The sequence below is a fragment of the Strongylocentrotus purpuratus genome, unplaced genomic scaffold (assembly GCF_000002235.5).
Source record: "Strongylocentrotus purpuratus isolate Spur 01 unplaced genomic scaffold, Spur_5.0 spur5_scaffold_13, whole genome shotgun sequence".
Classification (NCBI taxonomy): Eukaryota; Metazoa; Echinodermata; class Echinoidea; order Camarodonta; family Strongylocentrotidae; genus Strongylocentrotus; species Strongylocentrotus purpuratus.
The window spans coordinates 21,649,276-21,676,804 of record NW_022145598.1 but is presented as its reverse complement, the minus strand read 5'-3'; the positions used below and the strand labels follow the sequence as shown (position 1 = coordinate 21,676,804).

Below are 27,529 nucleotides of genomic sequence, written 5' to 3'. Positions count from 1 at the left end.
CTCCCCTATCTCTCCCCTCTCCTCTTCCCCTCTTCTTCCGTTATGATATCCTCTCCCTTTCCCCTCTCTCTGCCCCCCCCCCCTCTCTCTCCATCTTCCATCTCTCTCAATCCCCTCGATATCAATCTTCTCGCCCTCTCCTCTGTCTATCTGTCTCTCTCACACAACCATTCTTCTTTTTGTATATCTCGCTCTCTCTCGCTTTCCTCTCCTCTTTCGATATCTTGCTCTATCTCCTATTCTCTCTCACTCACCCTCTCTCTCCCCACTCTCCTCTTACTGTCTCTCTCTCTCTCTCTCTCTCTCGGTACACCCCTCTCCTTTTTTATTTCTCTTCCTCTCGACCCTTCTCTCTGTTACGTTCTTTCGCATCCATCCATTATCTTTGATCTCTTATCCATACCACCTTCCTTATCCAGCCCCTCTCTTTCATTACCTTCTTCTTCCTCTCTCTCCCCACTATCTCACTGTCTCTTAATCTCTTCTCCCCCCTCCTTCCTTTAATTTATATCTTCCTTAGTTTAAAGGGAAGGGTACATCACTGTCAATGTCTTTGATTGTTAACAAATGATAACAATTGTGAAGATGTTAGTTTTTATAAGGTTGGATTACAACAGCTTAAATGAGAAACACAAGAGACTTATTTTTTCAATTTATTTCATGTTTTATTTCATAATCCTTGATTTTCATTTCATTGTAATAGCTTAAGTACGTTTTTTTATGAGGGGACATGCAGGATGTGGTAGGGAAACCTTTTTTGGACGTATACGACAAGAGATAAAACACTACACTTAAAGAATGAAGCCACATAAAATGCAGCTAAATTACAACGTTCTGCGGAATTGAGATAGGAATTCTGGTTGATTTTTTTTGTTAAAATATTTTTGTTAGGACTTTGGATGAAAACTGGGAGGGGAAAAAAGCAAGGCTAAGTAGACTCTGAAGTCTCCTACAATAATTTCATCCCCTATTCCCATGTTAACTAAACATACTTTTTCACCTTAATCTTTGGTGTGTTTTAAGACAGTTTTAAGACAGAAAGAAATCAACTTGTAGAAATTATTTATGAAAAATCATTATTCCAGTCGAGAATCTCCTGGCTATAGATGTCCTGTGTCAAGGTAGCAGACAATCGGTCTAGGCGGCTGTAAAATAATGAAAACACAAACATAAACAATTATTAGACTTAGAAAATTCCATAAATAATTTAAATATATTTATTGTTTGTGCATATCAAATATAAGGTATCCAAATAGTTTGATTTAATTTGATTTGACACGTATTTGTTTTCCGTAACAAGAGAGGGAAAGATAGAGGGAGAACAGTTTTAATTATTATTAGCATTACCATAAGTAGTAGTAGAATAGTAGCTTAAGTAGTATCATCATCATTATCATCATCATCACTATTTTTAGTGGAAGTAGTATTAGAAGTCTTAGTAGCAGTATCATTATTATTACCAGACAAAAAAATGCACCGTATTCTAACTTTGAATCTTTATGGCAGTAACCGCGCGTGAACAGTCTGTAATCATGATCTGATCATAGAGGTAATCAATGCATTTTCCGTAGTATCAAATAGCCAGTATAGGATGAAGCCTGCTCGCACCCCTTTGCATTCCATTTATTGAAGTCCCGGACCCCCCCCCCCGGCTCAATGAAAACAAAATCCCCTTGCACTCCATTGGACAGTGAAGCAAACCCATCCCCCCCCCCCCCCAAAAAAAAGAAAAAAAGAAAAAAAGAAAATGGATACGCCACTCAGACGCCCCTGCTTACCAGGCAAACATTCCTCGTAGTGATCCTTCACTTGGCATTTCTCGGTCTTTGTCGGGCTTACGTAACACCATGGGCGACCCCAATCGTCGCCGGTATCGTAGGAACGGCACTTGTTCTCTGCCAAGCCAAAGAGCAGGTAGTATCTGTTGGACGGTTCGAGGTCGGCCCAGGCAATGCAGGTTAGACCGGTCTCTGAGGTGTTCACATTACCCTGGTAGTCGGGACCGCGGGCTGTTGTCATGCACTCCGGGTTCATTCCAATACGGGGCTCTGTGTGAAGACATGGAAGGTGACTATTTGTTAGTACAACGTTTAAAGGCCGTCTGTACTAGTTCGGCCAGAAGGGATTAGACCACCCAGCGAGGTCGCTGACAGCTGGCTATCTCATCAACTCAGCTCTCAATTAACATGAGCAAAAGAGGATCATGGGGGACGTATAGGCACCGATTGGAGAAGTTTTCTTTATAGAGGTAGCAAGTAGCTATAAGTAATACAATGGGGATTTAAAGCCATACTGTACAAGAAAAAACCCCTCGGCGCCATCTCAGGTCAGCTGTAGCAGTATATGGTCCCGTAACTCGCTGCTTCCCTAGCCGCACTGTTGGTTCTCGCTTCGAGACCTCTGTCTGCGTAGCGGAAAATGACGAATTGGGCTACGTACTTTTGGCATAATTTTTGAAAGGGCCGTTTCGTGAATGGGAAGGGGACACTTCAGTTGGCATCAATTATTTATGGCCAGTAAATTAAAACCACTTACGTCCGACTGGGGTTCCCTTGCCAGGGCAAGAAGAGCTGAGATACCTAGCAGTGTCGCAGTAGCCCCATCTCATCCTGTTATGAGAAAAGGGAAAATGGAATACTTTTAAGAATGAAACATACTGTAAGAGCCAAAATGAAATTGTGATCTGCCAACAAATATAACATTTTCATTACTTTCTTTCTGTGTCGATCTAGGGATTTTACATTAAGAAAATGAATTCTATGAAGCAATTTTGATAACACAATGCCTTTTAGCCCATTATTGGCCCTATAAACCTTACAATGCATCAGTAGAATTTTAAAAAATCCGTCGAAGACCGCGCCAGTCACTGACGTAGCCCTGCGTCAGGCCAATAACGCGTCGTGTGACACTGGCTTAAGATTTGCGTCAATGGTTCTTACCCAGCGGAGGGATCAGCGATCCAGCACCATGGCCCTTCGGTGGTACCCTCGGGACCATTGCCGTCGGTTCGGCAGTAGTTGTGGCTTCCGAAGAGGACTGCGTCGTGACGTGGCTTGCTCTTCTTTGCGTCGTTTCTCGGGTTGGGGAAGTTGACATCCCATCGCTGACACTCGAACCCGCCTTCCGTCATCGCAACGTATCCGGTGTAGTCCAGGCCGGTCGGGTCGGTGTAGCACTCGGCGGCTGCGTAGTCAGCGATGGCGTCGAAGGCTGCTTTCTGCTCGGTGAAGTCTGTGTGGGGGAAACAGAGGAATATGATGAACAAAAACAGCTCATTACACTCTTCGCACGAGGCGTTATTTCGGTTGCGCTATCACCTGTGCTAGGCCTTCATCAGTTAGTGAACCCGAGGTTTGATCTTGTTCACTTTGCACTCATTTTGGGAACGATTTTTGCTTTCACAATGACACGCCAAAGACAGCAGAATCATTAAATCATCGACATTAACGTTACCATTCTTATACCTCGTTCCTCATAGACGCGGCAAAACAGTGGCGCTTTTTTGTAATGATGACGTAGTGATGTAATCAGGCTTCACATTTCTGTATGTATCACATATATCCTTGAATATACGTTTATGACCAGTGTAGCGCCCAGTTGCCATTCATTTACACGACAACGGCGGTTTACTGCGTCATATCTGTACAAGCCTTTTAGCAACAAAACCTACGGTAGGTTGTCTTTGTTTCGTCACAGGTATAGAATTAAGGTTAAGGTCGCACACATCGGCTGTTAAAATAAAGTTAGTGACGCGGTTATTGTCAGTTTTAGGTAGAGTATTTGGTCCAGGTTTGAAGTTAGGAATGCGGTTAGAGCCGCGGAGAAATCTTTGCTGGAGCACGGTCGTTTTACCACTACGACCTGTGACTTTGAATATGCCTCTAGTCGATTGAAATTTTATGAATATACAATAATTTATTTTCGTTAAAGTTATTTTGTTGTTGATTTGTGATCCCATGTTTTCTCCGAACAATTTTAGCTTTGCATAAGACGAAAAACACATTGGATTTTGATATGCAAATAATATTGTCTAATTTGCTTAAGGTCGCGCCTTGGGTGAGAGAGCTGGAAATGTTTTGTTACCAGTTCAGATTCCAAATCAACAACAAATTCAACGGAAAGAACTTTCTAGGTTCGCTGTTGGTTCTAAATATGATCGTCATACGGGCTACTACCTTCAATGGCTGGTTTGTCGGTGCAAACATCAAAGACAGTGGAAATGTTCCCACAGTATTCCCATTCCACCTCCTCCAAAATTGTGTAACACCATGGGGCTGACTTTCCACTGCCAGCGTAATTACGGCAGTAGTTGGAGTCGTCGTGGAAGAGGAAGTGCTCCAAATTGCTGCTCAAAAGAAAGGGGAGAACGGATATAATGTAGATTCAAGATTAAATGTCTGTGTTATGAATCTTTGTTTCGACTGTGGACAGTCTCATGTTTGGACACCTTGCAATTGTTGGACACCTCAGTTTCCAGACACCGACACCTCTCTGTTCTGACACCCATAATTATGTTCTGACACAACTGTGTTCCGATACTAATCCTTCGATACCCCCTTAATCCAGATATTTGTTAATACTCCCCTCAATTCTGCCTACCCTTAATCCTGCATCCCCCATATGTTAACAGACCAACATCCCGTTATGCCAACACCTCTATGCTCCGACATCCAAATATTCCGAAACCAAAACACTCCAACGCCGTTGTTTCAATACCCCTATTTTCAGGTATTTTCAAAACAACTGTACCTCTATGTTTCTTCATCCATATTCTGCCACGTAGAGGTACAACAGAGCAAAGTTCTAAATCGATCGAAAATTTCATACGTACATCATATTGCTCAGGGAAAAAAATATATAAAACATTTCGGAGGCTACTTTTCAAGCTTGCTTGCATGAAAATCACACTCTTTAATTTGTTTTACATTGAACTCTATGCACATTTTTTGAGGCCCTTCTATGACTTTCGGGGGCTCTTTTTGGAATTTCGGGGGCTACTTCGCCCTGAGCCCCCGTGTATTTTATCAATATTGCATTATCCTTTGTTACTTATGCCATGTACCCTTCATGATGTTCCTTTCCCATTCTACTAACTACAGTTATCTGATTGCAAGCTGTGAGATGTTTGAGTTACCCGACACGATTGGGATGAGTATTTGCCCAGGCCTGGCACATATAACCGCTGATAGTTGTACTGGCGTCTCCACGGTAGTCCGACCCATCATATTCAGTGTAGCATGCAGGGCCGGATCCAACAATTGCAACTATAAAGAAACGTTATTAAAGAAATACGATGATGGATAATTTTAATACCTCAAGTAAGATATTGTTGACGCCTTTAAAAATGAATATGCAAATTAACGCATTTCTTTGAATATTTAATATATGTATTTGCATTTGGTAACACCTAACTTTTTTAAGCCTACGATGCTGTGGCCTCGATCGTTATCAATAAGGACTTTTAGATTTGCACGACGAGAACGTGGACTGCTCGTGTGACATCCTATTAAGGCAATGTGACGTCCTTTTAAGGGACTGGCAGTGACGTCACATTGCCTTGAAAGGATGTCACACGAGTAGTCCACGTACGTTCTCGTCGTGCAAATCTAAAAGTCCCTATTAAGAAAAGTCAGAAGCCTTCGAGACATTTCGGCCTCGAGAGCTGTCGGTCGCGTGGGACGTCTGTCTTGGGAACCATCATATAAATTTGCAGAAGGCCCGCGAGACATCATTGTCGAGGGCTGATACCTATTCAGATGTTTTGCACAATAGGTTTAGGAGGCCTCTTGTTTCTTAAAAAACGAAATTACAGTAGATTTGGGGGACACCGTAGTGTTTGTAGGAAGGCTCCTCACTCTCATACCAGAGGTCCTGGGTTCGATTCCCGCTCGGCGCTTTCATCCTTAATGGAATTATTGGACATGAATTGTTGCCGTCATTTGTCGAGTCCCTCTCAGCCCAGTTCTATGAGATGGGTACCTGGTATTATATGGGTATGATACTTGGGTTGCAGACATAAATAACAGAAATAACACAGCTGTGGCTAAATTTAATTAATAAGACCAACGCTGCACATATTCCACGCAATTCGAATTTAATAATAATAAGAATAGTAGAGAATGTAGATGTTTTAATACTTTATGCCTACATTTAAAGCAACACTCACCATTCTCACAGTTAGTACCGATGAATGCGGGAGCACATGTACACGAATAGTCATTCAGTAAGTCTGAACACACCCCTCCATTCTGACACGGCCCCGAGGCACATTCGTCAATATCTTCAAAAAACAGAGTATTGCAATATTTAGTTTATTAAAACCTCACTCACACTTGCAAAATAAATGCATATCGTCCCAAAACCGATCTTTAATTTGTTCGCCATTGAGGGCATTTTTCTGTTTGGTTCGGTCCGTAATTGGTCTGCGATGTGTGTTGGTGGTGTGTTTATGTATTACCAGGTTAACTGTGACTCCTGACATGTTACGTCTTTACAAATATAATAAACCAGACAATTTGAACCCTCAATTAATATATTGTATTACATCTTGACCAAAACTTAGGAAAATGGGTTGGTGCCCTTCTACTAAATGTTCAACATCAGTGCCCTAACCTCATGGAGTTGCTTTTTGGCAGCGATTTCCCTATATCTGCACCTTAGAGAGGTAATATTCCAGGTTCCAAAACTAGATGTCAGATCTGCAAATATGTATTACTACCATCAATGTCTCTAAAAAAAAACGTTGCTCTCCGCCCAGGACTACATGTTTGATTTTAGTTCAAGAGAGGCCAATGTTTCCTCATACGCGTTCTCATAGTATTCCACTTTTATATATTCACCAGTTTCGCAGTTCGATCCAGAGAAACCGGGGCTGCATATACACTCATAATCTCCTGGCAAGTTATTGCAGACTCCACCGTTAAGGCAGGGTCCGGATGCACACTCATCAATATCTGTCAAAATAAATGAATAAATGAATAAGTTGAACAGGTAATTAGGTACATACAATTCCATGAAACCTTTATCATAATATAATTATTATATTTGAATATATAATTATATAAATGAATAAATACAAACAAAGTTAGATAAATATACAGTTTAAGTTCAAGTTTAATTTTAATTTGTTCCACATTTTACAAACAATATATACATAGTTTATTACATATATAATAATATAAATTAAATATAAACACATGTAGTATGAGACTATGAGCACGTCCCAACGGTAATCAATTTATATGGTAGATTAAGCAATTTGTTTGCGTATTCATATTATATATATTAAAATAAATACTTCCTACCAGTCCCGCAGTGTTCTCCGATGAAACCGGGGGCACAGTCACAGATATATCCGCCATGTGTATTATTACAGATCCCACCGTTTAAGCAAGGTTCGTTACGAGCACATTCGTCAATATCTTTATAAAAAAAGGGAGATATATGGTATTATATACCGCACGTAAACATTCTATGCCTTTGATAGGCCAAGCAATATGATAAGCAAATTGAAAAGCAATTTGTTTGCGTCATCATATTATATATACATATTAATATAAATACTTCCTACCAGTCTCGCAGTGTTCTCCGTTGAAACCGGGGGCACAGTCACAGATATATCCGCCATGTGTATTATCACAGATCCCACCGTTTAAGCAAGGTTCATTACGAGCACATTCGTCAATATCTTTATTTTAAAAAAGGAGAAAGATAGTAGTAGTACTATATACCGCACGTAAACATTCTAGGCCTTAGATTGCAATTCAATACTATAACTGCTAGGCAGTATAGAGGGTAAAAAAATATGACCGGGCATATAAAGTTCTACCTGCTTGTACAGTAGTACAATGCAAGGTCGGAATAGATGCTTGTATGAAGTAACAACGACATTAAGTAACATCGAACGCTCGTTAGCTGGATTACCAGACTATAAATCATAATTTGTTTGCGTCATCATAATTATTATATGTATTGATGTATGAATAATTCATACCAGTCTCGCAGTGCTCTCCGAGGAATCCGGGGGCACAGTCGCAGAGATATCCGCCATGTGTATTATCACAGATCCCACCGTTTAAGCAAGGTTCATTACGAGCGCATTCGTCAATATCTTTAAAATAAGGAGAAAGATAGTACTATAAAAAACTATACCGCACGTAAACATTCTATGCCTTTGATTACAATTCACTACTATAACAGCTAGGCAGATATAGCGGGTAAAAAAAAAAATATTATCTGGCATATAAAGTTCTACCTGCGGGAACAATGCAAAGTCTCAATAGATGCTTGTACGAAGTCAACAAAGGATACACGTATAGTGAGACACGTACACTCCATTAGCTCGTCATGAATTACATGAATTGAAATTAGAGAAAATTTTAAAATTGTCGGCAGTGAACCTCTTTCTTACCGCCTTCGCATGTTTCTCCCGCAAAGCCAGGGGCACACAGACAAGTGAATCCTCCAACGGCGTTGGTGCACTCTCCTCCATTGGCACAGGGCATGAACTCGCAGAAATTGATCTCTGTAAATATATGGAATGATTGTAATAGCAAGAGAGGGAGAGAGAGCAACAGAGAGACAGAGAGAGAGAACAAAAAAAATAGAGATTGAGAGGGAAAGAGAGAAAGAGAGAGAGATAGATAGAGACAGAGAGAGACAGAGAGAGTATTTCATTATAAAAAAATATGAACAGACTGATGAAAATATTAGGGAAATCGCCATCTTGTTTTTTGGGGGAACATCAATCTATAGGGCAGACATTTGGTCCAATGTGATTTTTTTTCCTTATAATGTGATATCAAGACATTAGCCTGTTTAAATTTTATGGCAGAATTAATCATTTATGCCGAAATTGTCATTTTCTACAAGTTTTATAGCACCACTCTCTTTGCAATGATTTTGCAAAACTAAATGCAAATTTAAATTAACTGTCCTTATAGTCTTACTTTAATAATTATTATAATTGATTTGCAAACACTTACCGATTTCGCAGTTAGCTCCCTCGTAGCCTTCTGCGCAGTGGCAGGTGAATGAGTTGAGTCCATCCACACACACTCCTCCGTTCAGACACGGGTTAGATGCGCATTCATCGATGTCTAAAAGTAATGATAGTTTTATCATATTTTTTTTAGAAATACTTATGCAGCTGTCGTCATCAATATATAATTGTTGTGATAAGCATTATCTAAACAGGGTTTTCAGTGTTTTTAATACAAAATAATTAGCCAATGGCAGGAACATATTAAAGATAAAGTTGAGTTCTGGTCACGCGATTGTATTGTGAAAGAATAGGTTTAGAATGGATCAGAACAAATTGATCTTGTAGCATGTAAGTATTGGTGTGTACTGCAAGGTTCTGGAGTCATCAAAATCATAATAAATTTGGCCCAGTCTTGGTAAAGTAACAAGCACTGTACACCGACACCATTTTGTGTTATCCCATTACTCCCATATACTATATGGGACAACGCAAAATGGTGTCGGGCCTACTTACCTTGATTTCCTTTTCTTTCTGTGCTCATTACTCAGCTAGTATACATTTTCTACCAAAATTGTTTGGCAAATTTATTTGTAATCTTGAACATTCAGTGTAAGTTTCGTTTGATTCTGTGAGAATACATTTCCTTTTTTTTTAAACAGAACTCAAGTTTATCTTTAAGAAAGAAAAACAAATTGGTGAGGACTTACTAAATTCGCAGTTAGCTCCTTCGTAGCCTTCAGCACAGTTGCAGGTAAATGCATTGAGTCCATCCACACACACTCCGTTCATACACGGGCTAGATGCGCATTCATCGATGTCTAAAAGTAATATACAAATGATAGTTTTATTATAATTTTTAATATTTATACAGCTGTCGTCATCAATATATTGTAATTGTTGTGATATGCAATATCTAAACAGGGTTGGAAAGAGAGCACTATTGTCAGCTGCACGGTAAGGCTATTTTTTTTAAATTATAAGTCTGTACTTGTAACGTATATACACAAGTAGGTTCCCAAAGATAAAGAAACAACAACGTAATATATACAAGGTTTACAAAGATAAAATAATCGGAGACAGAAAAGAAAGAAAAAAAGGAAAGAAAAAATTATGATATTCCATATTGTCAGATTATTATAAACAATCTTTTCTTAGAGACTTGTTGGAAATATATTTTCAGTGTTTTTTAATACCAAATTATTAGCTAATGGCAGTTACCTAATTATTAAGAAAGAAAAAAAGAATCGGTGAGGACTTACTAAATTCGCAGTTAGCTCCTTCGAAGCCTGATGCGCAGTTGCAGGTAAATGAGTTGAGTCCATCCACACACACTCCGTTCATACACGGGCTAGATGCGCATTCATCAACATCTAAAATGACGCACAAACAGGAAATCATTACCTTTGACCAGGACAATTCTATTAAAATGACAAACCGTTTATGACTACAGATAAAGAAAAGGAGACCATACGGACAACCCAAGAAACGTACGAGCCATTCTAAAGACATTGTAATTTGGGATATATTGTTTTAACGAGTATATCATCATTACGTCCATTGACATATTCGGTGGGGAGCTGAGAAGGCTGCAGTAAGTTATAGCTACTTGCTCCCTCTATATACAGGATATAGAAAACAATGTCTATTAGATGACCATTGGTCCCCCATGATCCCTTTTTCTTATATTAATTGAGAGCTGATTTGATGAGATAACCACCTGTCAGTGACCTTGCAGGGAAGTCTAATCACCCTGGCCAAACTAGTGCAGACGGGCTTTGACTGAAAACCGAGTTCTACTTTCTCAAAACTTACTGACTTCACAGCGGTCACCTCCAAATCCAGGTGCACAGTTGCAGGAAAATGTGTTGATGTCATCGGCGCACATACCGCCATTCTGGCACGGGTTCGATGCACACTCATTGATGTCTAAAAACAATAAGAGAGAAACGAAAATCCAGTTCTATTGATTAACTCTTTACATACCCCGCCCTCCTCCCCTCTGCCAAATCGTATTGATCATGAAACTAAACTAGAATGTATTTGAAAAACTACGTCACTCTTTGGAATACGAAGTAGCAGAGGTATATTTATTTAAAACGCCTAAAAAGTTAATTCTGGCCTTTTTTATTAAAAAAAAAAAAGCATCAACAACAACGACAACAAAATGGTACATACCCTGTTCGCAGTTGGTTCCAGTGTATCCTCCTGCGCATGTGCATGAGTAGGTTTCGGAAGTCAGGCGGTTGCAGGAGCCATGGACGCAAGGAGTGGATGTGCACGGATCTATAGACATGAAAATTAAAGAACATGAACGAGAATATCATGATTGTGATAATCATTAAAGTGACCTCAAAGGCCCGTATTCTAATAATAAATAAACCCAAACGCTGGCTTTACAAGGCATCAAGTTAGGCGGACTTAGAATCCGTATACGTGCTCTTTAAGGTTATTCTTTATTTTCTTAATACTTCTTAACCATTAACTCATGAAATGCCAGGCAAAGTTTTTTTTTTATGTGGTTGAATTGATACATTCTAGTTATACATAAATCCCTTTTTAAAGAGATTGATATACACTTTAGTAAGAGAGAACACTATCCTCTGAAGCTTTGCCTTTTAAGTATACCGCATTTAAAATATAACAAAGTAATTAGTTGCCGACTATAGCTTAGTAAGGTTTTAAGAATATAAGCCCATGTTCCTTTTTTTTTAAATCGTGATGATAAAAATCAACTTACCAGTACACGAGTTGTCATTCAAGATGTTATCGAGAAGTACTGTTGAAAATTTAAAAATAAATAAATTTAGTATTTCACAAGAGTTTATGAAATACATAATGTTACGGCGTTTATAATATGCATGTATATACATTTACTTAGCTTAAAGAAAGATGATGTTTCTTTTCTCTCATTAATGTATGATTGTATATATTTTATCACGCCACCCGTAAATGTAGACATGATATTATGCTGTTTTTATTTGTTTGATGCAAAATAGATACATATATAATTAATTGATTTGAAGTGAAATGAATATGACAATTTATAGACCTAATAATCCGTTCTCATCGCATCTGTTGTGTGTAATGTTGGGTATGTGGTAAAATCGATTTGAATGTATTTAAATATATTTATAGAAATAACATGTCGTGTATTTTGTCTTTGACGAACTAGCAAATTAATTGAGATAACAATCATGATAATAGTCATTATCATCATCAATATGCTTCTTTTTCTTCTTTTTCCTCTTCTTCTTCTTCTTCTTCTTCTTCTTCTTCTTCTTCATCTTATTGTCATTATCATTACTTTTAAGATTATTATTAGTATTATTTTGATTATCATCAGTATTACTAGCTTATTTTAAATGAAACGAGATGAAGAAATATTAATGAAGATTCATAATCAACCACTTAGCTGCGATTTTATTTATATTTTACAAATCTTGAACTCCAAAATCTTACCCAGTGCTTCGCTCAACATGTTTTCTACGTGGTAAGAAAACAAAAGAAAACAGATTATTATTTTGAAATAATATCTTACATTCTCATTTTATCAACGTTTAGCAAAATAAATCATAATTTGGTAGGGCCTACCTCTGATAAGAGAAATGTATGATTGGTAATTAAATGATTTAATACGTAGGGCTTAATCCATTGCCTATTGGAGCCTGTTGGCCCCTGTATTAAGCCTATGGCAACGAATAGATTCAGAAATCAACGGGTTAAAGGAGAATGAAATCCAGCAAACAGTGGGTGATAATCTTATTCAAAAACTGTCAGAAAATGGCTAGCAAAAAATTGCAATTTTGGAAGAGATGCAATTAAATGATCAAATAGGAGTAATTTCAAGAATATTTTAAATTCCGTTTTGCAACGATTTTATTATTATTATGACTTGTCTTTTTATCTCATGATGATAAGGGTGAGCATAATAGGTTTTGTCACGAAAAGAGGCATTAGATAGAGTATAAATTGTTTTTGTTTGATAATCTTTCATTTCCTAATAGATGTTCTGTTTTCATCATTGATAAATACAGTATGCACATGAAATACGTAAATAAATCGTAAGGTAAATCGAACCAATCGGCACTTACCGGAATCTCCACAATCATTCACTGTAAGAAGAAAGAACAAAAAATAATGAAAGAATTAGTTAAAGAACCCCGGCTAAACGTGTTGAGATTTAGACTATTGTATAGAAAATCATTTCTAAATTTAGGATTTTATTCTTCAGATTATTCGGGAATAGATTCAAGAATATTCATAATTAGTTACTTTTACATGTTTGTTTTTTGACGTGTTCTTAGGCATTACATTAATGTTGATTAATGCGCCATGCCTTTTTAAAGTGATCTCTGAGAAGTGTCTAACTTATGTTTCTAAGTTGCCCAAACATTGTGGAGCGAGTGTGCAGCGCTTTGTAACTGCAAGGAAAAGGCGCTATATCAAGTATCTTTTGGATTGGATTGGATTGGATTGGATTGGATTATGATGGCAAAATAAGTATGGTTAGGAAACAATGACAATTTTAAAAAAATGCCATAACTTACCTGGTTTGCACATGTCTTTGTCCATGTTAGCAATACAGTGTTCTAAAAGAGAACAAAAGTATTTACAAGAAGTGTTATTCCATCGATTCATTTGAAGAAAAAATGCGTTAACGTTATTATGTAAAGTAAACTGGAAGCGCATGTAAAGGCTGGATATGTTACCGACATTGCAACCACTGCTCCCATGTATTCTAAATTGCGCCATCTTTCGGTGTAAGCATACATGGAGCGATTTTCGGGTCCTGTATACATAAGCATGCACTCACGCCAACGAATTCGACGACTCACACGCGCGTCATTACTTTGTGATGCACTGTGGGACAAGGATGTCGACATATTTTGAGGGCATTTTGAGCAGCACATGGCCGTATACGTAAATCTGACGTGGTGTCAGTAGAATATTCTGCCTTTCAGATTTAGATTTAGATGCAATTACGCGATAAATAGGAGTTTCGTGTCACCTTTTAATTGTAAGAATTTGTCGTTGAAAAAATAAGTGGAAAGTTTCAATCCATTTCTGTTGCAGTACATTATGCCGTTCACGAATGAGAGCGATTTAATCGAAAATAATTTTTGAAGTCGCTAAAAGGGCAACGCAAAGGACGTTCATAATCACTTTTTCATGTACAAATTGACAATTTCTTGTGGACTTTTTGTAATTTCAATTAACACTGTTTCATTTGATATACAATTTTATTTGTTAAAACTATGAAAGAGTGAAGAAAAAACAACAACAATAAAATGTTGCAAATTTGAGGAGGAAATGCTGATTTATTTCGACCTCTAGAAAACTCTGAACTGCTATGGGTTTAGGGACGCGAGGAGAGAAGAAGAAGAAGAAAGAGAGAGAGAGAGAGAGAGAGAGAGCAAGAAAGATAGAAATGCAACTTACGGAGCTGGTTAGCGGAGACCATCCCGGGGACGAGGTTGGTGATGACCTCGGCATAGTTACAGAAGTCGATCTGGATGGTAGTCATCTGGTAGATGTTGCATGTACCCTCTGAAACGAAAAACAGGTGTAGAAATAGGGGTTGATTCGAAAATATATTTATTATGAAGAAGAAAAAAACATATCGTAGCTCAAGAGCTAAATTACATGCATTTAAATACCGATTAAAATACAATGTGATTCATATTTCTAAATAAAACTGCCGTTATATAAAAGAAAAATAAAGAGACGCTACAAAAATTAAAAGAAAGAAAGGGAGGGGTGGTTACCGCTCATGCTCTGGTAAAAAAATACACACACATAGGTGTTGTGGTCTTGACTAGTGGATACGTCACCGGACTGTATAGATTAAAAGGTTCGCGGCTCGAGTCTCGCCCGCTTCTAACACCGAAACATTGTTCATTTCTTTCTTTGTTTTCTGTCTGTATTTCTCACATTCATTCATTGTACCTTTCCTTATTCATTTTATTATTTCTTTCCTTTCCTCTTTCTTTTTCTCTTTTTTTCTTTCCTTATTTCTTTCTTTCCTTGTGTCTTTCTTTAAATCTTTCTTTCTTTCACTCCTTCCTTTTACTCACCGACCATCACTCCGGCGACGGAGAGAAGAAGGCAAATAACGGCAAACGACTGCATGGTTTCTTCGATGATCTGGAGTTCTACGGCAGAGAAACAGCTAGATGTACCCTGCCATACAAAGAAACAAAGAAAATAATTTCATTAATGTCTCTAGCCACGGTGTGGGGCACCAAGATAATAATGACAATTACATTAATAATAATAAAAAAAAACGCTATTAATAACAACAATATTAATATTAATAATACTACTAATAATGAAAATATGATAATGATAATAATGATAAGGAGAACACCGAGTCAGTTAATATTATTGATTCAATGCAAGTTCACACTGATTAATCTTAAAAGTCTCGGAAGCGTATGAACAAATTAATTTTCATCAAGAATATTTGTGTTGGAATTGACGCAATAACACTTTTTATGAAGGCCTACATATCCTCCTCCTCATTTACGAAAATCCTGAACGAGAAACTAGGTATCATATTTCGATGGCCTTAAAAATCAGGAAAAATAAATCAACTTACCGACTGAAAACCCACGGTGTAGTCCGTTGGACGAATGTGAATCAACCTGGAAAACCTGTCCTCTTTTATACACCTTTTTGTATCAAATTCTGTGAGAATCTCTACACATGTTGATATTAATATGTCGATATCATCCGGCTTAACTGTCCCTCTCTGCATGTCTATCAGCGGTCGTGATCGTTTATTGATTACTTTGAATGACAAAACAATCATTCATTCTGAGATTTTGTTCGCGGTTTTTAATTAAGTATTTTGATTTATTGACTTTTGAGTGTTTTATAAAAGAATAATACTTCAAACTGACAGACGTTGATATACATAATGTTAACATGATTAATTTGAAGGTTTTAATTTCTCTTCCCCATGTCAACTTTAAACGTTTAGGACACCTATATTTTAATAACTCATGGTTGTTCTGTAAACAAAGAACATGATGGTTTGCAAGTTTAAAGAGAAAATTTAGTTTTTGGAAAGATGAAAAATAATTTGTGAGTTTTCTTTTATTGCTAGGTTAGAAGGATATTATAGTAGAAAGAACTAGTCTTCTTTTACCATCATATTTGAAATAGGAGGAGAAATAACCTTAATTTTTTTTTTACCAAACTCCGTTCCACCTGCGTGTTTAGTCCCATTTATTAGTTTCTGTGCGGATTTTTTTTCCTACCAGTAGAAGATTGAGACAATTTCCTTACCTTTTCATCTTTCTTAAAAAATGTATGCACTACACAATAATCTTTGATTAGTTCGGCCACATAAGCTTTTCACAATGTAATCGTCAGTACTAAAATGTGATTCTAAATCTTAAATGGAAAATGAACGTGAAAAGGAGACTTAAAGATTCCGCCTTCTCACACACTCCTCCTCTATAATTACGTTTGTGTTAATTTGCAATTCTTTCATTAAATAAGACCGCCCGATGCCCCCCCCCCCTAAACTACTTTACTACTTTCACCTCTAACTACGCCCCGAAGGAAATTGATGCAATAGTGTAAGAATGTTGAAATCTAAGGAGGGAAAAGTTGCATTTATTCTTACCAGTGCAAATTTGATTAAGAAATATCGCCTTCTCAATGTCATAAAATATCGACGAATACGCTTGATGTGGTCGTGGCATGTTTAAGTAAGACGATTTATGTTTGGTTAGAGAAAGAATGACAATTCCCAGTCAACAGGTGTCGTATATTAAGTGTTTCGAGCTTGTCGATAGGACGTCGATGTGATGAAATTGAATTGAAAATACATTTAATTATTAGAGAGTTAGCCAGGTTACAAATTGACTGACATCTGAGAGTGCAGCGTCTTTCCGCCTCCTCTCTCTCTCTCTCTCTCTCTCTCTCTCTCTCTTCCTCTCTTGCTTTGACCATGGTCCATGCTTTGACCCATCTCTCCAATCTCCCCTATCTCTTTTTATCTCTCTCTCTCTCTCTCTCTCCAATCTCTCTCCCTTCCCCGTCCTCTCTGTTCTTTCTCTCTCCACTTCCTCTATCCCCTCTCTCTCTCATTCTCTCTCCCTCCCCCTCTCTCTCATACTCCCCTCTCTCTATACATATCTAGCTGTTTATCCGTCTCTCTGCCTGTCTGTCTGTCTGCCTGTCACTCTCTCTCTCTCTTTCTCTATCTCTCTGTCTCTATACGCCCGCTACCGAAGCCCATGATCCGCAATATGCATATCTCTACCAGGTTACCTTACTCTATGAAGCGCAATTTCCATACCCTAATCTATGATTACCCCATAAAATTCTTGGCCCTGTTTCATAAAACTTCTAATCGATAACCAATGATAATTTTTTTGACAAATTTGCTCACAACTAATCAGATACCACGATCTCGGTAGCTTATAACAGTTATTGTAACTTGTTAATGATACAAGTTTCATGAAACAGGGCTCTAATCCGGATTATATAATACATCATTGCAACGTTCGAATATTCAATTGGTGGTGGAAAAGGCTATTGTAAAAATACTAGAGTTGATTTCTTGAAAGTCTTTGCCATCTTATTTGTATTTCATATTTTGTTTTCAATGTGTATGTGTAAGGACCATTAGTGGCGGTGATGGTGGAAGGGGGGAGGTAGAAATGAGGACCAACAAATTGCGTACATAACGCAGAAATGGTTAGCATTTAAATGAGGAATTTGTATATACTTTATATATAAATCGATATTGCTGATGAATGTTATAATAGAATCTATAGTACAGGTATTCATGTAATTACAGATTCTGAAGTGCAACTATATCAATTATTCCATATGATGAGAAAAATAATTGCTTTTATTACAAACTTTTCATGCAAATATATATATAAAATTAGAAATGGCTGATTATTCGGCTAAAGTTTATTAGATAATTATTTATAGCTAAAGTATATTGCACGAGCGACTGAAGTTGAAACGGTGGGAATTTTTGATTTCATCCTTGAATATTTGGTAAATGAATACTTGAATATGGATTATTAAAAAAAAGGAAAGATACACATGAATTAAATGTGCGATGAAAATAATGGGTAATTATTAGCTTGTTTCCCATTAACATGTATATCATGTCATATGTAAAGTACTCTAAAATTGCAATTAATAAGCATGAAAGTTATAGCATTAAGGAAGACACGAAGACTGAATGTGAAGAGAACTACTTTTTCAAAGTGACAATGAATATGTTGCCGATCACAATGATAACTACGAAATAAAGAATATAAATAATGACGAAAGGAAAATGCTTTCCCGATATATTATGTGCGGGTGATGTTCTTTTTCAGAGAGAAAGAGAGGGGAGGGGGTAACGGAGAGAGGGAGAGGGAGAAGAAGAAGAAGAAGAAGAAGAAGAAGAAGAAGAAGAAGAAGAAGAAGAAGAAGAAGAAGAAGAAGAAGAAAAAGAAGAAGAAGAAGAAGAAGAAGAAGAAGAAGAAGAAGAAGAAGAAGAGGAAGAAGAAGAAGAAGAAGAAGAAGAAGAAGAAGAAGAAGAAGAAGAAGAAGAAGAAGAAGAAGAAGAAGAAGAAGAAGAAGAAGAAGAAGAAGAAGAAGAAGAAGAAGATGGGGGGAGCGTTATGACATTGAGCGAGAAAATGGAAGATTCGGAACATTAATAATTGTTGTAGACTTATATCATCTGTTCACTAATTTTCGGAAATACATAAAATGATACCAGCTCCCCCCCTCCCCCCCTAAAAAAAAAAAACACCAACAAAATCATAGCGTTATACACAATTTTTGCGGCTGACGACAAAGGGACATATTTTGTCTTGAATATGAACGAATATTAGGTCAACGGATCGATTAGAGGAGACAGAAAGCGCCGAGATGGAGAATAATATGTTATTCCAAGATACAATGGGTGAAAAATATGAGAAAATTGTGTTTTTAGAGCCTCGACACCGAGAGAGAGAGAGAGCACCTCGCGCATGAATAACGAGGCAAAGCACCCCGCAGAGAGCGGGGCGATGATGCGTGCGGGGCCCGGAACGCCCCGGTAATGGATCTTGCAAGATACGTCCGTCTCGCTTTGGCCATATGTTCAACAATTCTTTCCTTAATTTCCACGAGTCTTCATCACTGTAACCCTCCTTACCATTTCTATGCGCTGTCCCTCCCTGCCCCTTCTCCCTCCTACTTCCCCTCTCTCCCTTTCTCAAACTATTTCTATATTCTATCCCTCATCCTTACTTGTCCTCTATTATCACCCTCTCTCCCCCACCTTCTCTCTCTTTAGGCTCCCCCTCTCTCATCCACGCTCTATTTCTCTCTCTCTATTCCTCTCTCTCTTTCTCTTTCTTCTCCTCTCTCCACCCACTCCCCTCTGCCTCTCCCAAACCGTCCGCCATTTCGGGGGAATACATGACATTAAAAAAAAAATGAACTTAAAAAACTAGCATTAACCCCAACGTGACATCCTCAAGTACTCTTCATAAAATTAGAAGAAAATATCGCAGCAATAGTGGTGTTTTAGCTATTGAATCTTGTTGTGGTCTAGCGGATATGCCAACGGACTGTATATCACATGGCCCACGTTTCGAGTCCCACCGTGGCACTAATAACCTTTCTCAAGATATTAATCTACATGTTCGACTCTCTATTTAGGTGTTAAATGGGTACCCAGTATAGGATGTGAACGTGGTTGGATTGGAAAGTGTGCGCTTGTAAAATGGCGCCTGGCTGTATTGTACCCCCCAGGGAGTGGAGCGTGTGCACTATCATGTATCTTATTGTAAATTGCATATTCATGTAGTATTAAGCGCTATACAAATGTGACTATCTTTATTATTAATAATAATATCGAATATTTAGGAGCACTAAAAACAATAAGTCATTAGCAATATATGACATGAGGACAACAATTTACAGTCTCACAGGAAGTAGACCACTTAGATCACTGAAGAAAAATTTAGTTTTGATGGATCTGTTGAAGGTTATTATCATTGAATTGAATAATGGATTTCCGCTTATACATTTTCTATTACTGGCAATGACTGGTTGAAGTTAATTCACTTGATCCGCCATATACCTGGAATATTTTATTCACGTATTTCCATCACGTTCGTATCAAATATAGTCAAAGTCAGTTGATTGAATACAATTTTCTCTAGAAAGTTAAGGTGCTCTCTTGACTAATGGAAGTATTGGTGGGCGTTTCCTCCTTTTTGTTTGTTTATAGATGCATTATTTTTAGCGTCCTAGTTTTATCTCTTAGTCATGGCCTCAAAAATGGAAACATGGTTATGCCTGTTAACCTCTTTAAAGACCCTAATTATTATAGAGAATTGTATTTTGTTATTTTGTTATTTTATACACAAAAATACTTCTACTCCTCTCTTATTCCTCAACTTCTCCCCCTCCCCCGCCTCCTCTAATGACCAACCTCCTCCCCTTCTACTCCCACCCTCCTCCATCTTCCGTTCTCCCTTCTTCTCCACCTCTCCCCTCACCTTCTCCCATTCCCAATCTCCTCCACATTCAACTCCCATTCCTACCCCCTCCTATTCACCATTCCTCTTCTCCTCCTCCTTATTTCTTCCCCCTCCCCTTCCCCCCTCCTCCACTCTATTTCACCCCCTCCCTGCCACGCCTCTTCGCCCTCTCCTCCATCTCTCCCCTCTGGCCATCCTAATCTTCTCTTCTTTTTCTTCTCTTCACATCTCTGTCCTCCTCTTCCTCCTTCGAATCCACCCACCATCCCGCCATTCTCTCGATTCCCTTCTTTTACTTGCTGACATTTCGAAAGATGATACATCAATTAGGGGCATCTAAACCGCAGATTAAATTGCCATTTTTGTTTTTGCCTGTCACCTTTCAAACTCCTAGGTGAATAAGATGCGGGGTTTGCTTTATCCGCTCAAGGTCACGATATGGCGGCAAAAAACCCCCGAGAAATGTTAATGTATGCAAGAGATACGTCAAAATGCATAGAAGTTAAGGGAAATCAGAGAGGATGAAAATTAATCATCGCAAAAGAATTCTGAATATTCAAATGTGACTCTTTCCTCTTGCCTCGATCTCTCTCTCTTTCTATATCTTCATCTCTATCTCTTCATCACTGGTTATTATTATTTCGATTACGTATTTTTTCAGTTTGAATAATTTTATGTCCACGTTCTTTTAAATGTTCAGATTGAGAGATATCTTGAGATGAAAACACCGAAATCGTCGAAAAGTTCTCATAAATGCATCGGATTGCAGACTGCACCACAAAACCAATTTTGGCGGGAAAGCTAGAGCCAGATGCAATCGCTGTGTGACGTCTGATTACAAAAATACCTCGTTGACACGTTCAAAACACACACAAACCGAGATGAGATAATGGACCTTAACTTGATGTGACTTAAAGGACAAAGTTGATGTCCTTTTTTCAATAATTATTTTCCCGTATTATAATGTTATCTACCGCTCAACATAATAATTTCCTATGTGACCCCTGAAGGCTCGTTCAGAGATGACGCGACAAAACCACGGCGGTTTTTAAAAAAAGTAATGATTACGTAAAGTGTCTTCATATCACAGTATGTTCTTTTGCAGAAGCCATGCAGTTACCTCAAAAATCTGCGGTGGTTTTTTTATATTTTTAATATTTTTTTGACGCACAAAATCTGAACACTGTATATAGCTGTATACCGGTTTGAGCTCTACCAGTCGTACCAATTCGCCTATTGAACATGCATGTCTATAACAAATACACTTTCCTACAAAACATGTGTCCACCTTTTCAAAGAAGGTTAAAGAAAGTATTACCGTGTAGCTAATTGGTCCCTTTCACCGTTTTCATGAAATCAGTATGTCGTTACTATAAATGTATCACATAATGTCAAATCTATCATTGCTATCAAGGCTTGTGTTATAACTATAAGTACAACTTTGTAAAGGTATAGCATTACATATTCCACTTTTTGTAATGGGTATACTCAATGCTGCCGGATACTCACTGCTATGTTATCTACTGTTTGTAATCGACCTGATTATATATCTAAAGGTTATCTAACCTTATTATCAGTTTATCATAAGGCTATCTGCCACTGAGCATATCTTATCCTACTTGGCGCCATATTGCTGTGTAGAGCTCTAACAAATTGCCCATTGAAGTTTTCTACGCTTTTTTTGTATAAAGTAACGCAGGTAATAACGCATTCGAAGAAGAAGTAATGAGACCGCAGTGTCTGATAGGATATTATTAGTACGAGACAATAAAAATGCGGTTAAGCTAAAATTGAATGATAAATGAAATCGTCCTCCTCCGGCACTGTTGAATCGTAAGTAATATAGGGTATGAAGTTGAATCTATATTTTAATACGAAACATGTCTCTACTTCTCCAGGGTCAGCACAATCACACTGTTAAAGCGTGTCAGATCCCGCAATTTTACGCCACATAACTTCAATATCAGTCAATTCCGCCATAAAAGAAAGCGGCGCTCAGATTAAAACTACGATTTTCCAAATCACTGTATATGGGCAACTATAAAAGTACCGAAACCTCATTCCCCCTATATCCATTCCTAAATTGTCTCCCACCTTTCATTATCTGATTGGAAAAGGATATCAATACTGTGAAATTGTGACTCAATGTCTATTGGTTTCCTTGTTTGATTTGGGCAGACAAGCGTCGGGAGATTGGTCAACTTAAGTATAGCTCAAAAGGCCCGCCTGATGATTTTACAAGCCTTGAACTTGCAGACGACACCGGCAACGCAATCCTATTGAACACCCGTGGTTACCTAGCCAACCGAAAACGGATTAATCAATTCTAAGTCCTGGTGTTTGAGCTTCTCTCTCTCTCTCTCTCTCTCTCTCTCTCTCTCTCTCTTTCTCTCTCTCTTTCTCTCTCTCTCTTTCTCTCCCTTTTGTCTTCTCTTTTTCTTTTTAAATCTGTTCAATTTTTGTATGTTGTCATATTTTCTGTTCAGAATTTTACACAATCTCTCTCCCTCATATCTTACTGATCTCGTTCATGTTAGGCACTCCAGTTACAACCTAAGATCCAACACTCGTACAGTTTTAGATACCCCAAGGTGTCGAACCAATGCTGGTAAGCGGGCATTCATAGCCACTGCTCCAAAATCATGGAACAATCTCCCCAATTTTGTACAAACTGCTGATTCTCTAATGACTTTCAAAAAACACCTCAAAACACACTTGTTTAACTAATGCCCGCTTACCAGCACTTGTTCTTGCTCTTCTATTACCTGTCTTACCCTTTATTTTGTTCATTCCTATATTGTTACATACATGTCTGTTGTTAAGCATCTTTCTATTTTGTTAATTGTTCATTGTATATGTTAATTAAGCGCTTTGTATCTACTTGTAGAAAAGGCGCTATACAAATGTTCATTATTATTATTATTATTATTATGTCTATGGATATATCCCCTTCAAGTTGTTTTTTTTTCGTTCTCGGGCCGTTTGTTCTCTCTCTTTTAAAGTTTATCATAATATCTTTATGCTTTAAAAATTTTCTCTTTAGAATTCTCTACGTCTCTCTCTCTCTCTCTCTCTCTCTCTCTCTCTCTCTCTCTCTCTCTCTTTCTTCTTTGCATCATACGCACTTTCGGATGGAGTCGGGATGAGAGAAGGTGAGGCAACAGTGCAATCTCGTTCTAATAATATTGAGGAATCGCTGAAGGCCTACATGTTGAGGTATCGTGCTCGAGTGGATATGTCACCGGACTGTCGATCACAAGGTCCGCGGTTCGAGTCCCGCCGCGGCACTATATGTCATTTGGCAAGACATTGATCTACATTTGCCAAACTCAACCCAGGCCAGGCAGGAATTAATTCCTTGAAATGCCAGCCGTCCTAAAGCGAGGGTAATAATCGGGAACGCCAGGAGTAGCAAGTCTTACAGCCACGAGTCCTATACAAAAACCCACTATTATTATTGTTATTATAACTTAACTTTTGTGCCACTTGAAATGAAAGCTTGCAAACCGATTGCTTGGAGAAAATTTAATAGAATGAATTTCACTAGTATACCCTAGATGGTGATCAGGAAGAACACAAACTGACACTTGTATGCGGTTTCATTTCTTCTAAACGATGCACATGGAGAGTTTGGTGTATATATAACTTCTTGTATTTGCTTTGAATCCTCTATCAAGCTATATTTGTTTTTCTCATCTTTACTGAATAACCGAAGAAGACTTCGTCATCAATCTCATAGGAAATCTAGCGGAAAGGAGATGCATGAATAATCTTTTGGTTATTGTGATCTTACTTTTGAAGATTTACAGGAATAACATGACTCTACATTACGATATATCGTTCTAAATTTATTTTTAAAAAGTAGGATAGTATTTATCATTTGAAGCAAGGACTTAGGCCTCCTTGGTTATAGAGAGAGCAAGAGAGGTGCAGAGAGTGGGAAAAAAGAGAGAGTGAGAGAGAGGGAGACAGACAGACAGAGAGAGAGGGGGAGAGAGAGAGAGAGAGAGACGAGGAGAGCTCGGCGGCGGAATGTTTGTTCGTCTATGATTCGCGCACCAATGAGTGAGCACTAAAGTATTAGCATGTCGGAGGAGGAGTGAGATGGTGATGATGGGGGTATTTTGACTGGGATACAGGGCACGCATCGCCGCCATCTCCAGGGATGATTTGGTAAGGATACTCCAGCGATTGAGAGCCACTTATCAGACGAGCGAGATGACAAAAACTGATCATTTGACCGCGGAGATTTGCTCGGTTCCTTTCCGACTCCACTCCAACCCGCTCTCGACAGTCAAGTACTTACACCAATTACTGAAGATGGCCAAATAACGCCGATTGTCTCCGCGTATTCTTCCTCAAACAACTCGCGCAATTTCGCATCTTCTGTCGCCAAAATTGATGCTCTCTTGAATTGTTCTACGCCGTATCAAAATCAAATTTGATTTGACTAAACACCATCAAACAACTCGTGAAATGTCAGAATGTGTGCAGTCTATCCGATTTCTGTTTATTAATACGACTTCTTGAGATTCAAAAGGATTGACTGATTACCTTTAACTGGTAAACCAACTTTGGACTTGTCCGACATTGTAATCTTCATTTGATTGGGATTTTACCAGATATTTCGAGGAGACTTCCTGAATGCAGCATCACATTATTTGACACAAAAACTACAATTTCTGAAAACCGCAGTCATTGGGACGATCTAATCTTTGTCAACCGGTCCTTGTTTCTGTGCGGATCTCTGAAATTCGGTGTTATGAAAAAAGAGGAGATTTGCTTTACTAATTTGCACTAATTGATCAGAGATCGCATTTATGCGATGGATTTATGAGAGGAGACATTGAATTAAAAAAAGTTTTTTTCTTCAAAAAGACGCACTGGTGGATTTCACGGAAACATTTACCGAGCTAGGTGCACTTTTAAACAGAAGAGGAATGTCAACGCAATCAGCACTATCAAAGTGAAATTTCTGAGCCTAGAAAAAAAACAGACAGTAGGTGAAGAACTTTGCCAACAATACATTTCCCCATTTTGTTTTGTATGAAAATTGTATTCTCTCCAGAGTCAACGGACAGAGTTGAATTTTGAGTTACTTTTGAGTAAAAAGTAAGTTTGACAATCTTACGAGCTGTTTCATGTACATTTCATTTGAAGTCATCAGTGATCGTACGTTAATAGGGACAATAGTGTAGAAAAAAAACCACCTCATTGTTGAAATGGAGAATCAGCGCATCATCGACATCGGGATGATAGGACAGCCTTTCAAGCCTATGAAGCAGGTCATTGATCAGGAAACATTGAGCGTCGACTACCCTCGACAGCGAGCTCTTCAATGCCTGAGGATGATGAGCGATTGCGGTACTGCAGAGATCTTCAACAAAGCGATGTCGACGACCATGAAAATGCAGGACCCAGAGTGGGATTGCGACGATGATAGCGACGTCGATAGCACGGTAACGCGTTCTAAAGAGCGGTCAGATCGAGGATCGAGTTCGACGGCGACGAGCACGAAATTTCACGGACACCGAGATGGAGTGAAGACAGGGAAGAAGGGCATGAAGCCGCATTTGACGAAGAAAGGCGACCCGCGAGTTCAGAAGCAGATTCGTCTGAATATCAATGCTCGAGAGCGACGACGGATGCACGATCTAAACGACGCCCTGGACGATCTCCGTGGCGTTATCCCGTACGCTCACAGCCCGTCGGTTCGCAAGCTGTCAAAGATTGCGACGCTTCTCCTTGCCAAGAATTACATCCTGATGCAGGCTAATGCACTGGAGGAGATGAGGCGGATTTTCACTTTCATGAACCAGCCGCAGCTCTGCTTACCACCGACCCTGCCCTCGACCACCTACCCGATGTCGCCCGCATACCACGCTCCCGACATTGCCGTTCGGAACAACAGCAGCGCCGGGCACCCTCTCACAAGTAAGATCCTCGAAAGCTCCTCGGCTGCCATTAATCTCCCAATTTCTTGTCGCCGAAACGGTATGCAATCCATGATGTCATCATCATCGTCATCGTCATCATCATCATTGTCGTGTCATCGTTGTATCGATAGACCTTCTACTAATAGAAATCATGAAGCAAGTGAACATTCTTTTATCTAACTTATGTATGTCGCATCAGTCGCCTGGCTGGCAGAAGGGCGTTAGCTCGAATTTCAGGTAAAAAATGAAGCGTTAAACAAAAGGGCGTTACTAAATCGCCTCAAACTTTTATAAAACTGACTTATTTCCCCAAAAAAATTGTGGCCGTGTTCTACTATAACAACTCTATTAGTCTTTTAAAGGTAAAGACCAGTTATGGTCATGCGATTGCATTGTGATAGAAACGTTGTAGAATCGATCAGAAAAGGTTGATCATCTAGCATCTAGCATCTGCAAGGTTCTGGAATCATCAAAATGATAAGAAATTTGGCCCATTCTTCGTAAAGTTACAAGCACTATACACAGAAAGATGTATATGGGACTACCCTATATCTCTCACAGACCATGAGAGAAATAAATTTACCAAATATATGAATTAGTAGGCGGTTTCCCGGCAAATTTTTTATCATGTATTATTCAAAACATATTCTTTCACATGATTGGTAATGAGAGCTTCCATTTCATTTTTTTAAATTGGGGCGTTTCCAATACTGGTCTTTACCTTTAAGTTTAAAACCAATTTTCGGGACGGAAAGCAGCTTAAATATAAAACAAATCTTTAAATGCGAATAATTCGAAAAGTAGTTTTCGAGTCGCTCGGGCGCTAACGCCCTTTTGTCAGCCGGCCGATGTTAAAATAAGACTTCACGTTCTTCAAATGTGTAGATATGGTATAGTGTGATACATTTCTCGCTATTCGAGAAAAAAAAATATAAAACGACGTAAACTCGCGGCCAGATTGTGTTTTAAAATTTTGTTTGATTATATATTCATCTCTGTTCAATCATTTCTTCGGGAAGTAAATTGAATATTGATTAGGAAAAAGGATAGAGAGCAAACCATGCGACCATATCAGTACACCAAATAGATCCTGGAGGTTTCTAAGTGACATG

The 27,529-nt window shown here is 38.4% G+C and overlaps 2 protein-coding genes across 2 annotated transcripts; one reads left to right on the top strand and one right to left on the bottom strand.

Annotated features, from left to right (window-relative positions):
* Positions 1-668: 668 nt before the first annotated feature.
* Positions 669-20,538, bottom strand: LOC100893296 (neurogenic locus notch homolog protein 1). Its single transcript, XM_030983613.1, has 25 exons — positions 20,433-20,538; positions 15,582-15,670; positions 15,058-15,163; positions 14,423-14,530; positions 13,531-13,572; positions 13,075-13,095; positions 12,443-12,466; positions 11,721-11,759; positions 11,159-11,266; positions 10,796-10,909; positions 10,243-10,353; positions 9,691-9,801; positions 8,985-9,098; positions 8,411-8,524; positions 7,994-8,110; positions 7,571-7,687; positions 7,305-7,421; positions 6,840-6,953; positions 6,167-6,280; positions 5,135-5,264; positions 4,176-4,345; positions 2,940-3,231; positions 2,536-2,609; positions 1,779-2,048; positions 669-1,145 (listed from the first exon to the last, which is right to left on the bottom strand). Exons 1-25 carry the CDS (start codon positions 20,536-20,538, stop codon positions 1,138-1,140), a joined length of 2,730 nt encoding a protein of 909 aa, XP_030839473.1. The 3' UTR covers positions 669-1,137.
* A 4,111-nt stretch (positions 20,539-24,649) lies between these two features.
* On the top strand, positions 24,650-26,623 carry LOC105446650 (class E basic helix-loop-helix protein 22-like). Its single transcript, XM_011683716.2, has one exon. It carries the CDS (start codon positions 25,704-25,706, stop codon positions 26,595-26,597), a length of 894 nt encoding a protein of 297 aa, XP_011682018.2. The 5' UTR covers positions 24,650-25,703; the 3' UTR covers positions 26,598-26,623.
* The last annotated feature ends 906 nt before the right edge of the window (positions 26,624-27,529 follow it).

Bases quoted from the DNA above. Each gene is read 5' to 3' on its own strand.
- LOC100893296 (XM_030983613.1), bottom strand. From the start codon at position 20,538: ATGGGAGTTGAATGTGGAGGAGATTGGGAATGGGAGAAGGTGAGGGGA. The intron at 7,422-7,570 runs GTAGGAAGTATT...TTTTTTATAAAG, and splicing joins CGGAGAACACTGCGAGACTG to ATATTGACGAATGTGCTCGT. The intron at 2,610-2,939 runs GTAAGAACCATT...TTCTCATAACAG, and splicing joins ATCGCTGATCCCTCCGCTGG to GATGAGATGGGGCTACTGCG.
- LOC105446650 (XM_011683716.2), top strand. From the start codon at position 25,704: ATGGAGAATCAGCGCATCATCGACATCGGGATGATAGGACAGCCTTTC.